This window comes from Boleophthalmus pectinirostris, unplaced genomic scaffold (genome assembly GCF_026225935.1).
Source record: "Boleophthalmus pectinirostris isolate CB_2022bp ecotype Guang Dong unplaced genomic scaffold, ASM2622593v1 HiC_scaffold_21, whole genome shotgun sequence".
Classification (NCBI taxonomy): domain Eukaryota; kingdom Metazoa; phylum Chordata; class Actinopteri; order Gobiiformes; family Gobiidae; genus Boleophthalmus; species Boleophthalmus pectinirostris.
The window spans coordinates 27,075,809-27,093,356 of NW_026571175.1; the positions used below are offsets into that span (position 1 = coordinate 27,075,809).

Consider the following 17,548-nt stretch of genomic DNA (forward strand, 5'->3'; position numbering starts at 1 on the left):
CCATGTTTAGTCCTGGCTTAGTCCTCTCTTAGGCCTGGCCTAGTCTTAGCTTGGTCCTGGTTTAGACCTGGTTTAGACCTGGTTTAGACCTGGTTTAGTCCTGGTTTAGTCCTGGTTTAGTCCTGGTTTAGCCCTTTATTTTAAGTTATACATACTCACATGGTAGGCAATAAGTTTGATTATAAAGACCTGGTTTAGACCTGATTTAGTCCTGACTTAGACCTGGTTTTGGCCAAGTTTAGACCTGGTTTAGGCCACACCGTGTTTAGTCCTGGCTTAGTCCCTTCTTAGTCCTGACCTAATCTTAGCTTGGTCCTGGTTTAGTCCTAGTTTAGTTATGGTTCAGACCTGGTTTAGACCTGATTTAGTCCTGACTAAGACCTGGTTTAGTCCAAGTTTAGACCTGGTTTAGTCCCTTTAAGTAATGGAGGAAACTGCAGTAACCCATCCACCTCTTTCTCTCATGTAACTATGTATACAAAATATATTACGTTATAAACATTTAGAGATTTAGTCCTGACTTAGACCTGTTTTAGTCCAAGTTCAGACCTGGTTTAGACCAAGTTTAGTCCCTTTAAGTAATAGAGGAGACTGCAGTAACCTTACCCACCTCTCTCTCTGCTGTTACTGTTTACCCACATAAGGACAGGTGATATTCTGGTGTACAGTGCAGCGCTCCCAGTGCAATTAAGAGCTGATCTACACTTGTAACTGAAGTCCCTGCTCCGGCCGTGAGAGCATTGATTTTCTCTTGGTTTCTCAGAGCCTATGATCTAAGATGTGTCCTTTTGTTGATTGTGCGGTCAGTCCCCCAGCGGCAGATCGGTGACACGCGCTGTAACTTTCGCACCCGTTGAGTGCTCTGAGCGTGTAGGCAGAGGATGTGTTCAATCAGCTCTGTGTGGATACTCTTATGTTTTTGCACTTCATAAAAAAATTATATTACCAGACAGTATGCGTGGGTGTGGACAATACTGAGAGAAATTAATACCTCTTTTTTTTTTTTATCTTGATAGCAATATTCAAAGGATATTTAACATTGCATCATGAGTTTTCAGAGGTTCAAATCTATTTAAAAACATGAATTAACATTTCACATAATACAATTTTAACAAAACTACAAAAAGACAATGTAAAATAAAAAATGAATGAATTTCTGTTATAAAATGTTACTATTTTTGTACTTATTAACACAACTTTAGCGGGATGAACGCTATCAAATAAGCCGGTAACTCCTATTGTTCTTTATCTTTCTAATGAATCTAATGTTTTCTGTTTTCTCCTTTAGGAAAAGTCCAGGTGAAGAGTTCAGACATACAAGTGGGAGATCTGATCATTGTTGAAAAGGTACATTATAGTTGTTTGACTGCTGTGTTTGGATCAAAATGTGGCTGGTGGAAATATTTTACATGACATTATTGTTGAATGACAAAATCACATTTGTTTACCTCAAAAAACGACTAAAGAATAATTTTCCTGACATATCTGACATAACACAATTCTTATTTCTGCGTTTTTTCGATTTGTAGAACCAGAGGATTCCTGCAGACATGATCTTTCTGAGAACATCAGAGAAAAATGGTGAGTAAAGAACGTCAATTTTAATGGAAAAACTTGTTTCGGACCCAAATAGGATTGTGTCACTGACCACAAACAATACAGTATATTACAACAGTTCTGCTTGTTGTGTACCAAATAAATGAATTACTCTTGTCAAGTTGAACTCTGTCTGCCCTTAGTTGATGTCAGGATCATTTAGATGAGAGATGTAGATTTCCAAGAATCCCCTGCTCTGTGTCGTTATGGTGATTCATATTATTTATGTCACCTGTGACTGATGCTGCAGCCAGGTGCCAATAAGTTGATGAGGCTTTTTAGAGGAAGTGTTCAGAGACATTATTCACATCTCTCACATGTCAATATGGTGTTACCGATAACAGAAAAACACTCCCTTCACATAAAGATACACACACAATAGGTTACATTATAAAGACCTGGTTTAGACCTGACTTAGTCCTCACTTAGTCCTGATTTAGACCTGGTTTAATCCTAGTTTAGACCTGGTTTTGGTCATAACAGACATATACACCCTGCAGGTAAAGATGTTCTAATTTTGGAAGGTAAAGTTTTTATCCTGATCCGACCTGAATAGAGGGATCTTTTGTTTAAACAACAATAAATTGAACATTTTGTCTAATTAAACATTTGCGTAATATTTCTGGTGGAGGGTCTGCCACCTGTTTGTCTTCAGGAAAAAATATTATTGCTTTGTCTATAATGTTCCACAGTATAGATTAAATGTATTTATCACGAGGGACACCAGCAGGTTATAGCACTTACACTACGATACAGGTCAGATCTGTGGAGAGTCGTCCCTATTCACTGAAGGAATTACCGTATTTTTGAGCAATAGAAACACCCGTAATGAATAAATGCTAGATGGAAATGTTTAAAGCCATACCATGGAACATTCTAGGCAAAGCAATGGCATCTCCATGGAGACAAGCAGGTGGCGGACCCTTCACCAGAATAGTTGTACCTTTAAAAGTACACTAACTTTTATAATAGATTTGTTTTTATGGAAAGGTTATTGATTTGTCAGGAATATTCCATAGTATGAGATCTGTAACTTGGCCTGGTTGTGTCACCTTCTTACTGTTTAATGCCCTACTGTGGAACATTCCAGGCAAAGCAATATCATTTTCATGGAGAAAAGCAGGTGCACCATAGCGTACCTTTTAAATATGTTGGAATATGCAAACATCCAGCGTCAGTATAGGTACATAATATAGTATTTTAATGCATTTATTGATTAATGCTTATCCAATATCTCATACTGACACTATTCTGATATTCTTGGGGATTGGACTCAATATCTAGTACCAGGATCTTTTCTTGATGCATCTTTAGTTTTAATTTAATTTAATTGCATTTTGACAGACAAATATAAAAATTATTGAATTCAAATCTTGATGTATTTGTTCACACAGTGATGTAATGTGAGCTCTCCTTGCTTCAGTCTAAACTCGTAAATCTCTGCCTCTTTAATTCTCCCATCATATTTAATCTTGAGGGGCGGTTTAGCTCTGCCCTTTAGCCTCTCTGTCAAACGCTGTGTCTCCTCTGTTAGTTTCTTATGTAATATTACCTCAGATCAATACAGGTCATGACTGTGAAGCGTCCTCAGGCATTCAGACACTCACTCATCTCCAATAGGCTCTTTATTAATGAACCGCACTGGGGAAGACGATCAATCAATTTAACACAGGAAAACAGTTTCAGTGGAGTAAGAATTTTAGCCTGAGTTTGGCGAATACATGGAATAAATTTTTTTTTTCTTTTTTGGCATTTACTATTTTCATGAAAATTGTTCAATAAAAGTTGTTTTGGTGATATTTTCAGCAAAGGTCAATAATGAGTTTGTCCTAGTTTAGACTTAGACAAAGTTTATTGATTCACAAGGGGAATTATTTGGACACAGTAGCTCACACATCACAATATAATATTATAACAAAGAGCAAAAATGTAATGGTAATAATAAATTCTAAGTAAGTAGCAAAAAAAGAGCAAGAGACAGGTGTCAAATTAGACATTATTATATATGTCAAAATAAAACAGAAAGATAAGTAATAACATTTAAAATCACTTTAGCTTAAATCAGCTTTATACAAGAGGTCATAGGAAGACAGTGCAACAATGATTTGAGGATTTATAGTTTTCTTGTTTACAGTTTTATAGATTTATAATTTAGACCTGGTTTACATGCAGTTTAGTTCTGATTTAGTCCTGATTTAGTCTTAGTTTGGTCCTGGTGGTAGTTGGAAAAAACAAATATTTCATGAGGTGTTACTGAAAACACCTATAAAGTTGGAGAACTGCACTGTATCTTGGCTAATATGAAGTTTTAAGCATGTTCATGTTTGCATGTTTCTAAATGTGTCTTTTAATGTAGTGCTTTGTCTCGTGCAGGTGCCTGTTTCATCCGCACAGATCAGCTGGATGGAGAGACAGACTGGAAACTCAAAGTGGCTGTGGGCTGCACACAAAGACTTCCTGCTGTCGGGGTAAAATGCACTCGCCACTGTTTACATTTAATTTCAGCCTTGTATTCTGGCCTGATGTCAGAAAGGCTTAATCTGACACTTTCGAACTTCTGACTCACTGGAATAACATATCCAATGTTTTGTTGTTACTTTATGTGTTGAGTAGTACTGATATATGTGATATTTGGCCTGCTGATACTGATATTTCACGTTTAAGATCCACGGCAAGGCCCACAAATTTATCTCAAGTGGAAGTAAAGATCACAAATTAACTTTTTACTTTTGAATAAATGTATTTATCTAGAATATAAAATCATTAGTTACATGTTTGTGTTAACTATAAGACAATTTAAGTTGTTTTATAGTGTTGGATAATTTCACGAGATTCATTTTGACATAACACTGGACCAGTTTGATTTATCTTTCATTTATTTCCCAATTGGCCAATGTATAAAAAATAATCATGTCAGATGCAAGCTGTAGTATCATTCTCTTACAAGTGGTTGCAGAAAAGAAAACATTATCTGTGAAGATCATCACCTCATTGCCGTCTGAACTAGAAATGAACCAGTGGCCGGCAACAGTGGACCAGATTCAGTGTATTGGCTCTGAGGTTGCATGTCACACTGAATAATTATATCAATTAAAATCAATTTTGGAGCTGAAGGCCAACAAGCTTCCTGTTAACTGTTGGAAAAAGCTCTATTTAACAGAGATGATTGAGGCTTTGTCATTTATTAAAACAGAATAATTTCGAAAGAGATTCTTAACCATAATGGGACCCTGAACAGTGTCTCTCTGGTCTCAAATGTAAATTTTTGTCTGTGGTATTACTAGTTGATTGCACAGTGGTCAGATGCAATGACAGTAAATTGAATCTGTAATTGAATCTGAATAGTTTTCACAAATGAAAGATAAATGTTTCCTGGAAAAAGTCTAAAAAGCAAAAGTCATAATATATAGTTTAGTATTACATTTTAATAATTAGCCACCAGGTTAATCAAATTTATTTATTTATTTATTTATTTATTTAAAACAAGGACAGTGCACAGAAAACATTAAACTCAAAGAGAAAAGATGCTCTGTGTCAGATTTTGCTACAAGCTTCTTTCCACCTGCAATCCTCGGGCAGGTACAAAAAACATTAAGGAAACTATTTACACAACAAAAATTCATCATTAACAGTGTCTCTTTAAAATAACTACTATCTAATTCATCATTAAAACAATCAAAATGAATTCATTCTATTCATTCTAGTCCATAAATACAAGATTTGAAATTCATTATTATTATTATTAATTAATATATTATTAAATTAAGGCTATTTATGCCATACTTTGCTCTAAAAGTTGTCCAATAATAATTGTACAGGTGTATGTATACAGTGAATATGATCCTTGTTGTAATGTGTAATATGTTGATATCTAAAATGAACCAACAACAATAACTGTACTCAAGGAGTTAAAAATTTAAAAAATCAATCACATGTCATACAATTCACATTTAAAGGTGCACTCTGTAACATTTCTAGTGGAAGGTCCTCCACGTGCTTGGCTCCATGGAAATGTTATTGCTTTGTCTAGAACAGAGGTGGGCAAACTACAGTCCGGGGGCCATATGTGGCCTTTTAATCTTTTTAATCCGGCCTGGCAAACTTGGCAAATAATAAAAAAATTCTGTGTTTTATAAGTAATTTCAGTAAGTAGGAAATACCGTGGGACTTGAAAGACAGATATTTAGTTGTAATGCTTTTTTTCAAATATGGGATATTTCAATAACATGGGACATATTTTCGACATATCCCATGTTATTTTTTTCTCTTATGAGGTGGATTAGCAAAAAACTACATCCATTTGCTCCTGGTCCTGCCCTTCAGTCAAATTTTAGTGCCCTTTGTGGTCCATGAGTCAAAAAGTTTGCCCACCCCTGGTCTAGAATGTTCCACAATATAGATTAAACCTGTTTTATCACGAGGGAGGCAAGCAGGTTACAGCACTAAGCTACATTATGAGTCAGATCTGTGGAGAGTCGTGCCTATTCACAGAAGGAATCACTGTATTTTTGAGCAATAGCAACACCTGTGATGACTAAATACTAGATGGAAATGTTTAAAGTCATATTATGGACAATTCCAGGGAAAGCATTAGCATCTCCATGGAGACAAGCAGGTGACAGACTCTCTACCATAAAAGTTACACAGTGCACCTTTAAAGTAAATGTATATATCTCATCTAAGTCTTATATGTTCTTTTGTTTTAGGACCTCTTCTCCATCAAAGCCTTCGTTTACGCCCAGAAGCCCCAGCTGGACATCCACAGTTTCGAGGGCAACTTCACGCGGGTACAGTACCGACGGACATTTTAACTGCCGCAAAGACAAACGCGTTTAGATTTCCTTTACAAACCGCCCCGTGTATATCACTACGCCGTGTTGACAAGTCCCTACAATGGCGTCTTGTGTGTCTACAGTTATCTACAGCCTTACATCACAGCCCCTTCCCCTGTTCATCCCTTCTCACTTGTTGCTTGGTGATTTTTTTTTTCTTTTTCGTCTTGGTTTTTTATTAATAGCAGATTAGCGCAGCCCCCACAGTGAGTAGAGTTGCGATACAAAGGCGGCCATTGTAGCTCGCCTTCAGATTTGGCCACACAGCAGGTTTAGTGAGCGAGCATTTCCTCCACTCATTCATCCTCTGCAGCCTTCCTTTGCTTTTAGCCCGAGCGCGATGGGAAAAAAAAGGTTCCCACAGCATCCCCGGCAAATGAACTTACCTTTTTATGAGTTTTTTTGTTGTTTGTTGCTTCAAGCGGATGTAGTGGTGGCGTAGTTAACTGGGTTCATACAAACATGAGTCCAACAAGGAAATAAAGAGAAAATGAAAATTGTTACAGAATTTGAAGCAATGAGTTTTCAAGATATAAACTTATGTTAATTTCTTTGCTTTGTATTTTAGTATTAATACAGACAACTGATGTTAATTTAAAGGGCTATTACGCTATTTTCTGATGTATGCTATAATGCTGTTTCCTTTTGTTGTGTTCTGTTTCATTCACACATTTAACACACACACCGAGTATATTTAGGTTGAGTTCTGCTCTCAAACTGTAAACACTGTTCCACCTTGTGATCTCATGCGGTAGTACAGAAAGTGCTCCACAATGTTTTTAAACTCCACACACCTTCACTGGAATGATTTGGGTAATTTTAGCCTTGGAATTGCCCATTTTTACTGAACTAAAAGTAAAAAGTAGCTTGAAAACAACATTGTAACATGACTTAAAGTTCACAAGAATCATTTTTTACAAAATATAGGACGTTTAAAGGTGCACAATGTAACTTTTCCAACGATGGGTCAGTCGCCTTGTTGTCGCCTCTCCACAGATCTGACTTCGAGATGTCGCCTGCTTGTCTCTATGGAGATGGCTATACTTTGGAACATTCCAGGCAAAGCAATAACATCCTCATGGACATAAGCAGGTGGCAGAACCTCTGCCAGAAAAGTTACACAGTGCACTTTTAAAGCAAGTGGACTTTTTGTCATTAAAGCTGCTATGTGATGAGAGATTTTCTATTCATCAGGGTTCCCACAGTCATGGAAATCCTGGGAAAATCATGGAAATAGAAAATGTCATTCTCTAGACCTGGAGAAGTCATGAAATTTTGTAAATTCAATGAAAGTTTTGGAAAAGTGATGGAATTTTAGTATCTCTTTCACACAACTACAGCTTTCTGTTAAGTTATCATTAGGCTGTTATGATTATTTCTGAACATATGAGCATTTTGTTTAAAAGAGACGACAATAAATGCACTGACAGGATTTTGAATGTTAAAAAACTATAATACCAAACCATAAGGTGAGTGGAAAGGGTTAACATTTCATATTTAGCCTTTAAAGTATGCTAAATTCTACACATACAGGCTGCTGTAAAGTCATGGAAAATTACACTTTATGTCATGAAAAAGTCATGGAAAAGTTTTGAAATTTTGTGAGTGAAAAAGAGTGGGAACCCGGATTCATGTTAATTAAAAAGACCCTTAAAATAACTAATAAATAACTAAAATAACTGGCAAACTTACAAACTGATTACCTGATTTAGAGTAATGTATATTTGACCCACCAGGCAGAAAATTATAGTGGGAGTCTGTTCATTTTTGCCTGAATTATTGATCAATAAATTTTGCAATAGCTCAGAGAAATCAGAGGAATCTTGCGAGTCTCTGGGGAACAATTGAGTTATGAAGCCCTGACTAAGACCCCAAAGTCAGTGCGGTCAAGCTCCCTCCGACCTGCATATATTTTTCATGCTCCTCTCTCCCTGTGTGTTTGAGTGGACCGTCCGGATGTGGCTGCAGCTTAGGTATCATAATTATCATATCAGTCGAGCAATTTGAGACGAAACTGGAGCTCTCCTGACTCAAGCCGTTTTCACCTTTCGTCTTTATTTAAGGGAGAGAGTAAGGAGCGAAACAGGACCCCCCCCAGAGACCTTTTTATCTGTGAAATCTCATCTATGCGCTCGCTCCATACTGTTTTTAAAGGAGCCTGTATCACCCAGCCAAATCTACTATTGAAAAAGGGGCTACTGTATTATTGCTACGCTGTGCACAACTGAGGCAGGTGCAACTGGGAATTAATGGGACAAGAGAAAAGCCCTGCTCCCATTAGGGTTTAGTATTGACTGGGATCTGTTACTGTACTGCTTAAAATGTAGTTTAAGAAGAAAATACACTATAACTACTGCTACTATTACTACATACAAGATTCTGTACAGAGACTGAGGAGGTATTTTGTCAACTCTCTGACCTAACACAAGGTTCAGTATTACACAAAATTGACTCTTGTGAGCTTTAAACCATGTTCCAATGTTGTTACTTCCTCAAAAACATACCCGGATTTATGTTTTGTTTCATTCACACATGTTTGAGTAATCTTTTATTATTAGTCTGTCTACATCTCTAAAGCTCTAAATGCTCTGTTCCACCTTCTGATGTAGCCGTAGTTTTCAATTTAACAGCTCCTTTTACCTTTTGTTCAGTAAAAAATGGCAATTCCAGGGCTGAAAGTACACAAATGATTCTAGTGAAGGTGTGTGGAGTTTAAAAACACAGTGGAGCACTTCCTGTATTACCACATCAGAAGAACACAACACTATGGAGCTTAAATAAAACTTTAAACTTATGACTTATCAATTTTGTTTTCTAATATATTGTGAAAAGCATTGTCATGATTTTTGACATGTTTCTAAGTTTAAATAGATTTTTTCCATTTTTTTCCAGGAGGACACAGACCCCCAGATTCACGAGAGTCTGAGCATCGAGAACACACTGTGGGCAAGCACCGTCGTTGCATCAGGTGGGTACAAGTCTGTGTCTAGATTTTTGAGAGTTATGGTTCTTAAAGGTGCACATTGTAACTTCTGGCCCATCTTCTTCTTGTCTCTGCGGAGATGTTATTGTTTTGTCTTAAATGTTCCACGGTATAGCATTAAACTTTTTTATTTTAATTTTTTCCCCCTACCTTTTTAATTGCTTAAAATTTACCCTGGTTGGTCCTTCTGCTCGTCTCTATGGAGATGGAAACCACATCTCCATGGAGGCAAGAAGATGACATACCGTCCTCGAGAAAAATGTGCATCTTTTTAGAATGATTTTGTAAAACAAACCAACCAAAGTTTGAAAAATTTCATGATTGAGTTTTATGCAATAACATTCAATGCATTTTTCATTGTAAAATAAACTATAAACAATAACTACTTACCATTTATTTAACAAAACTGACACTAAAAAGACGCACACTGTGTGATATTTTGGATGGTTTCACTCGGCCTCAGCTCAAACTGTACGACCAAATTGCAGGGTTTAAAAGTTCACAGCTCACGATTCATGTTCTCACACTATACAAACTACGTCAACAGTACGAAACCCTCATGAGAGGCGACTGGATTTCAAACAGGTTTGATATTCCTACGATTGCCGATCGAGAGCTGGTCGTGAGATATTAATCGGTTCTACACTACTACATGAAGTACGAGACACGATTAAACCAAAACTTGATCCCAAAAACCTTAGCACGAGTGAAAAATTGTCTCAGAAAGGGCCAAAAATGGCTTAACAAAACAGTGAAATAAAACCCAGGATCCTGTAGAGCAGGTTCAGAAGAATATTTAAGACCAAACTGAGGCTCACAGCAGCAGGGTTAGAGTTAGGGTTAGGACTACAGTAGTAATAGAAATGATCAGGTTCAACATTTGTGAATTTACCTTTTGGATATTTCATGACAAAGTACAAAGTCAATAAGGAAAACTGTCCCTTGCGCCCTCTATCTGAACGTATGACAATCACATTCAAGAACCTGAAAACCACCAATAGCACAGAATCCTCCTCTATCATACCATCACACTGAATTCCTCGCATTTCTGAGCCTGACGTAATGCAGTGAGCTCTGTTGGTGACAGTTGAGAGTGTGGTGTTCGACTCGCGGTCTGACCCAGAGCCTGACCTTCAACACAAACAGCTCCTCTCAACAGTTACGTCATCTGCTGCTCAGGAATTTGTCAAATCCCCAAACGCTCGGCTCCTCCAGTGGCAGGGAGGGGCTAAAGCAGGCCGCCACGGGTCCTGGGAGAGTGAGAAATGTTTAGACAAGATCAAATAAGATTCAATCGATATTTATTTATAGAGCAGTTGACAATAATACAGAGACCAAAGAAAGATTCTGCTCAATTTGCCAAGAACAAGAGTTTAAATTAAAGATATCATAAAAAGTATTTATAAGAAGACTTTATTTACTTAATTAGAAAAAAATATATAAAATGAAACTGATGTGGTGGAGAATAATTTATAATTTAAGAACATTTTCTAGTCATTTGTGATGGTTATTTGTTTATGTCAACAGGCATTTGGTCTGGTTTAGAATTTTTTTTACATTGTAGTATAGCAGAATATATTTTTAAGTAGGGCAGGCCAATTAATTTATTGTTTTTACTGAGTCATGATCCAGTTATTTCAAATTAAGAAAGTTTGTAAGATTAAGTTTATTTATATATAAACTTTCACAGATAATTCTCAATAAATGCTTTACAGAGTGCAATAATAAATAAAATACCACATTGACGAGATAAATTATCAATTGTATACTTGTTTTTTTGTTTGTTTTTTTAAGAAATGTGTTATTCTTTTGTAATAAACAGCACTGACATAACGCATTTATGTTGTGTTATGTTCATAAAATGTATAACGAAATTAGGGCTGGGTATCATTAAGGAGTTGCCGATACAATACATACCTCGATACGATAAATACGATAAATTTTTCGATATAGTACATTTTCAATTCGATAAAATATATTTCAAATCGATTTGATACAGTTCAATTTTTTAAAAAAAATAAAGGCTAAATCATGATCATGTGATACTAAAAGTCTTTGTTAAACCACTTCTTGTGCAACGTTAATATGAAACAAACATTTTAATCATCAAAACTGTGAAAATGTCAAATGTGTCGCTTAAACGAGTTTTCTTCCACTAAACAAGTAACAAAACTGTACCACTGTAACAAAATAATTTAACAAATAATTTAACAACAACAACAAAAAAAGTGATCAATCAATATTTTTTGTCAGTATCGCCCACCACTCCATGAAGCCTCAGTCAGTATTATTCAAGTCGAGTCTTTGGTACTCGCTGGTTCAGTTCCTCTGTTTCGTGCCCTGCTCCAGCTGTGAGGAGAGATTAGTCTGTGCTGTGTTCAATTTGAAACCTTTTGTACACGCTGAGACCACTGCCATTTGTCACACCCCTGTTCAGCCTTTTATTCATCTCCTGCTTTATTCTCCTTATGAGTCTGCGGGCCTTAGGTGGGTGCTCCCTGCAACGAGGGCAAAAGAAGTCAATAGAGAAAAATACGCCAAAGGAAATTATAATAAATGATCATAATAAGCACTAATTCTCAACAAGAACACTCAAAATGAATACAATTTTCTTTCTCAGTTGGTTGATTTTATTTTATTTTTTCTAGTGGAGGATTCTGCCACCTGCTCGTCTCCATAGAAATTTTATTGCTTTGTCTAGAATGTTCCACAGTATAGATTAAACCTACGTATCACAAGAGAGACAAGCAGGTTACAGCACTACATTACATTACAAACCAGATCTGTGGAGAGTCGCTCCTATTCACAGAAAGAATTATTGTACTTTTGAGCAATAGAAACACACCTGTAATTAGGGATGTAACAATAACTGAAATATTGTGATATCGTATCGTCAAAGTTCTCACAATAATATCGTGGACCATCACAATATATCAAATTTCAAGTTTTTTTGGCTTAAATTAAGAGTTATGGTGCAGCAACAGCTAAAAAAAAAGACAGAGGGAGCGGCAGTAGCTCAGTTGGTAGAGCATTCGCCCACTGATCTGAAGGTTGGTGGTTCGAATCCAGTTCTCGGCATAAACATCACAGGTTGAGCGGTCAGATCCACTGACCCACAGGTTGGCTGATGTGAGTCTAGCTCCCACAGATGAATGCTGTCATTGTGTCCTTGGGCAAGACACTTAACCCACCTTGCCCACAGTGTCTGCGTACACTGGTGTGTGAATGTGTGTGTGAATGGGTGAGTGGTTCCTTGTTGTAAAGCGCTTTGACCACCTTGAAGGTGGAAAAGCGCCATAGAAAAATGTGACCATGTGACCAACTACATAGACCATGATCCTTTGCTCCATTTCAGTGTGACTATTATAGATAATAGAAATAACAGTTCTAAGCACTTTTAATTCTTAGTTCTTTGGATTAAGTCTTGTCAAGGCATTTTAAGAGGAAAAAGTTGCATATTCACAGTTTTACCCTCCACAAAATATTGCAATAAATATTGTACTGTGAGATGTATATCGTGATAATATCGTACTGAGAGATTTGGATTTTGTTACATCCCTAATCGTGAGCTTTCCCACGATATCACAATAAATATCGTACCGTGAAGTGCATACCATGATGATATCGTATCATGAAACTTGAATATCGTTATACCCCGACCTGTAATGAATAAATCCTAGTTAGATATGCTTAAAGTCGCACCATGGAACATTCCAGGTAAAGCAATAGCATCTCCATGGAGACAAGGTAGCGCAGTGCACCTTTAAATAGCATTGAATCATAGAGTGAAACATTGTTAACACAGCTTTTTACTTGAGGACTTTATTTTCATGGTTGTGGAATTTGACAAAAATAATTAATAAATAATAGAAATTATTATTTATATTTTTTTTATTCAATATATTCATGAATTATAGTATTAATTATGAATACATTCAATTTAAAGAACCCAAACACCACAGAAAAAAAAGACTAAAATACTGAGCAGTTTTTAGGGGCCAAAATGCACATAAAGGTAATTCCCTGTAGAGGTAATTCTAAACTCGAAGCACTCAGACAATCATTAAAAACTACCATTTCCTTTTAGCAAATTTTTAACCTTTTATATACTTCTGTAATTTAGGACTTTGAAAGCTTGTAACGAGGTTTATTAGCACCTTTTTTCTCATTAGCCTCATTTAATATTAATGCTCTGTTAATCCTTTGTAATTGGACAGTGTAATGAATTGGCAAATAAAGATGGCGTCGTATTGATCCGGTACATAAGGTTCATTGGGAGTCTAAACGTATTAAAATCCTCCATCTTGGGCCCTTGTTGTGTTCCTTTGGCGCAGTTCATCTTACTTGACCAAGATTAGTGTTGGTTTGTTTACGTGGGGGGAGGGAGAGGGGCAGGGGGGGCAGAGGTGCAGGGCACTTAATGAGCTACATTACTTTTCTTGTCCTGTGCTTGGCAGGGACCGTCATCGGGGTGGTGATCTACACGGGAAAAGAGACCAGGAGCGTTCTGAACACGTCCTACGCCAAAAACAAGGTGAACGCACAAAACAGGTTTGGGGAATTCACGGGCAAAAAACAGACTCAACAGAGGGGTTTTTTGTTTGTATTTTAAAGGTTCTATATTACACAAAATTGACACTTGTGAACTTTAAACCATGTTATAATGCTGTTACCTAATCAAAAAACATACCTGGAGTTGTGCTTTGTTTCATTCACGTGTTTGAGCAACCTTTTATTATTAGTTTGTCCATATCTCCAAAGCTTAAACTGCTCTGTTTTACCTTCTAGTTCAATAAATACCTAGAGAAACAGGCAATCTCTCCACAGATCTGACCTGTAACCTGGTCTGGTTTGGTCTCCATGAAGATGGAAAGGTTTAATACAGCTTAAACTTAAACTGCTCTGTTTTACCTTGTGATGTCATGAAGCAGTAGTTTTCAATTTAACAGCTCCTTTCACCTTTTGTTCAGTAGAGTTGGCAATTCCAGGTCTGAAATGTAGTGAAGGTGTGTTGAGTTTAAAAACACAGTGGGGCACTTCTCATGTTTAAAAAATGACATCACAAGGTGGAACAGAGTATTTTCAGTTTGAGAGAATTGCGAAAATGTATTATCATTACAGGCCTATATCTATGTGTGTCACTTTTTTTTTTTAATCAATTAATTTGTTTTGGGCAAATAAACATTTTACGTTGGTTTATAATGGAACATAAAAACATCCATATTGATATCAGTACGATCATATGAATAGAAACAAGAACAAAGCATGCAAGTAATGTGCACACTTATTTATTTATTTGGTTTGATTTAACAGGGACAGTGTACGTGAATCAACATTTCTGTGAATTAGCCAGAGAGGTTATTTTTTATCTGTCGTCCCTGGACAGATTTTAAACACCTTAAAAACACAACAATAAGAATTATACAAAAAAGTGCAATTGTGCATAACAGTTCAATTAAAAGGCAATGAGAAACATTTACTTACATTTACTTTTGCCCATAAAGGAGTGGAAAGAAGAAAAAACATATTTATTCCCACCCGCATCTTCTAATTTAAAGGTGGATTGTGTAACTTTTCTGGTGAAGGGTCTATCAAATGCTTTTCTTCATAGAGATGTTATTGCTTTGTCTGGAATGTTTCATAGTATGGCATTAAACCTTTCTATTTTCATGGAGACTAAACCAGACCAAGTTACAGGTTAGATCTGTGGAGAAGCGACATCACTCACAGTCAGAATGTTTGTTTTTCGAAGTATTTTTGAGCTATAAAACCACCTGTAATTGACAAAATGTAAAGTAAATCTGTTAAATGTCATACTGTGCAACATTACAGGCAGATCAATGATAAACCAGAAAAGTTACACAATGCACCTTTAACATAATGAGCTTTATTTTGCATTCTTCAGACATTTTACATCAAACCACATGCACTATTTACATGTGAGGACAATGAGTAATTGTTATATTTTGGTAACTTAACTATCATCATATCCAAATCCAAATCCACTTTATTTATATAGAACATTTTACAAACAAAGCAGTTTCCAAAGTGCTGCAAGAACATAAAATAAAGACAACAAAAGGTAACTTGCTAAAAAATGTGGTCAGAACAATAAAAGCACTAAAAATAAATACAATATATTCACAATGCGATAATAAAAAGGATACCAAGACTGAGAAGGACTTTACATTTCTATTTGTAGTGGATCTTTGCTAAACCATGTCCAGCAATGATCTTTAGTGGCCACAGAGCACGAAACAGCTCAAAAGTAGCATCTGCTCTGTGCTCCCTGTTGTGTCCCCTGCCTCTTATCACTAATCAATCACTTCCACAAGGTGTTTTTTTTAACCTTGACTTTCCAGATAAAGTTAGACCTGTCAATGCAAAAGGTCAGGGCGCGTGGCTAATTAACCAAAAGGGAAATTAACTAACCAAGGATTTAAATGACATTTTCAGACAAAAGTTAATCCCACAGAATCCCCATTGAGTTTTTGTCCCCAGATCGACGAGATTAATGAATATTTGAAAGATTTTGTCTGGAAGATTTGGACTGATAAACCCAGGTCAGCTGATTAAAGAAGACATTGAAAAGATCTTGTCCTCAGATTATTTATAATTTACAGAAGAGTTGTCACAATATTAAAGGTGCTTGTTTTTATAGAATTGTCATTGCCCCATCTGGAATGTTCCACAGTATGACATTAAACAGCTAAAAATTACATATATTCAATTAAATTAAATACAATACATCAATTAAAATACTGTCTCACTTTAACTTTATGCTTTTAACTGTATGTTGTAAAAGTATTTAACTTGTTTATGTTGTTGTAAGGTGACCTTGAGTGTCCAGAAAGGCACCTAATAAATAAAATATATTATTATTTTTATTCATTTGAGGTGGATAGAGTCTAGTTCAAAAAGTACTTAGAGAAATGGGCAATCTCTCCACAGATCTGACCTGTAACTTGGTCTGGTTTGGTCTCCATGAAGATAGAAAGGTGTCCAGACAAAACAATAACATCTCCATGGAGAAAAGCATTTAATGAACATCTTTGCACCTTTATATTTTAGAGCAGAGACGACTATTATCAGGGCTGGCCAGAGGTGGGGACTTGCAAGTCATGACTTGGACTCAAGTCAGACTTGAGTCACTATTTGTAGGACTTGAGACTTGACTTGAAAAAAATGGACTTGGGACTTGACTTGGACTTGAGGGCTGTGACTTGATAAGACATGAGAAGCTTTTAAATCTGAATTCTAAAACTAAGATCTTGTCAAGACATTTAAAAAGGAAAACTATGACTTTTTTTAAGTACAGTTTATCTTAAAAGTCATAAATTGCAAAAATATAAGTACTTTGGTGTGGTTAAAGGCTTGAAATGACTTGAAGCTCATAACAGACGACTTGGACTTGACTTGGACTTATGGGCCAGTGACTCAAGACTCGATTTGGACTTGCCTGTATTTGACTTGGAACTTGACTCGTACTTGAGGTCAGAGACTTGAGACTGGGGCTGGGTATCATTAAGAAGTTGCCGATACGATACATATCTCGATACAGTGTACTTTTGATTCGATATGATATATTTCAAAATGATTTGATATGGTTCAGTAAAAATAATGGCTAAATCATGGCTGTGATAGTAAAAGTCTTTGTTAAGCCACTTCTTGTGCAAAGTTCATATGAAAAAAGTCAATTTTATTCATCAAAACAGTGAAAATGTCAAATGTTTTTCCTTCCTCTAAACAAGCAACAAAACTGTAGCACTGTAACTAAATAATTCTGTAAAATACACCAAAAACTTCTCTTGGCAATTTATAGATACAGCAGCCCACGATATTGATACTGTATCATCACATTAAACGATACGATATATCGATATTTCAATATTTTTGCATGCCCCTAATTATTATGAGAAGAAGTATCACAATTTTATATTACTACATGACATCACAAGGTGGAACTGAGTGTTTTCAACTTGGGAGAAGAACTCAAACTCTAAATATGCAGGGTTTGTGTGTTTAAACAAGTGTGAATGAAACAAAACACAACTCCAAGTGTGTTTTTGAAGAAGAAATAACATATTAACAGCGAAATATAACCTCTAACATATTTCTCAGCGATATCTCTTAGTCC

The 17,548-nt window shown here is 36.1% G+C and overlaps 1 protein-coding gene across 2 annotated transcripts in view; it reads left to right on the forward strand.

Annotated features, from left to right (window-relative positions):
* Window positions 1-17,548, forward strand: part of atp9b (ATPase phospholipid transporting 9B) — a 75,259-nt gene that overhangs the window by 14,460 nt on the left and 43,251 nt on the right. For both annotated transcript variants that reach the window (XM_020934365.2, XM_055157530.1), the window contains exons 6-11: window positions 1,289-1,347; window positions 1,530-1,581; window positions 3,970-4,064; window positions 6,303-6,383; window positions 9,321-9,396; window positions 13,869-13,945. In XM_020934365.2, coding sequence (XP_020790024.1) covers window positions 1,289-1,347; window positions 1,530-1,581; window positions 3,970-4,064; window positions 6,303-6,383; window positions 9,321-9,396; window positions 13,869-13,945 — 440 coding nt within the window. The remainder of the gene's footprint in view (window positions 1-1,288; window positions 1,348-1,529; window positions 1,582-3,969; window positions 4,065-6,302; window positions 6,384-9,320; window positions 9,397-13,868; window positions 13,946-17,548) is intronic.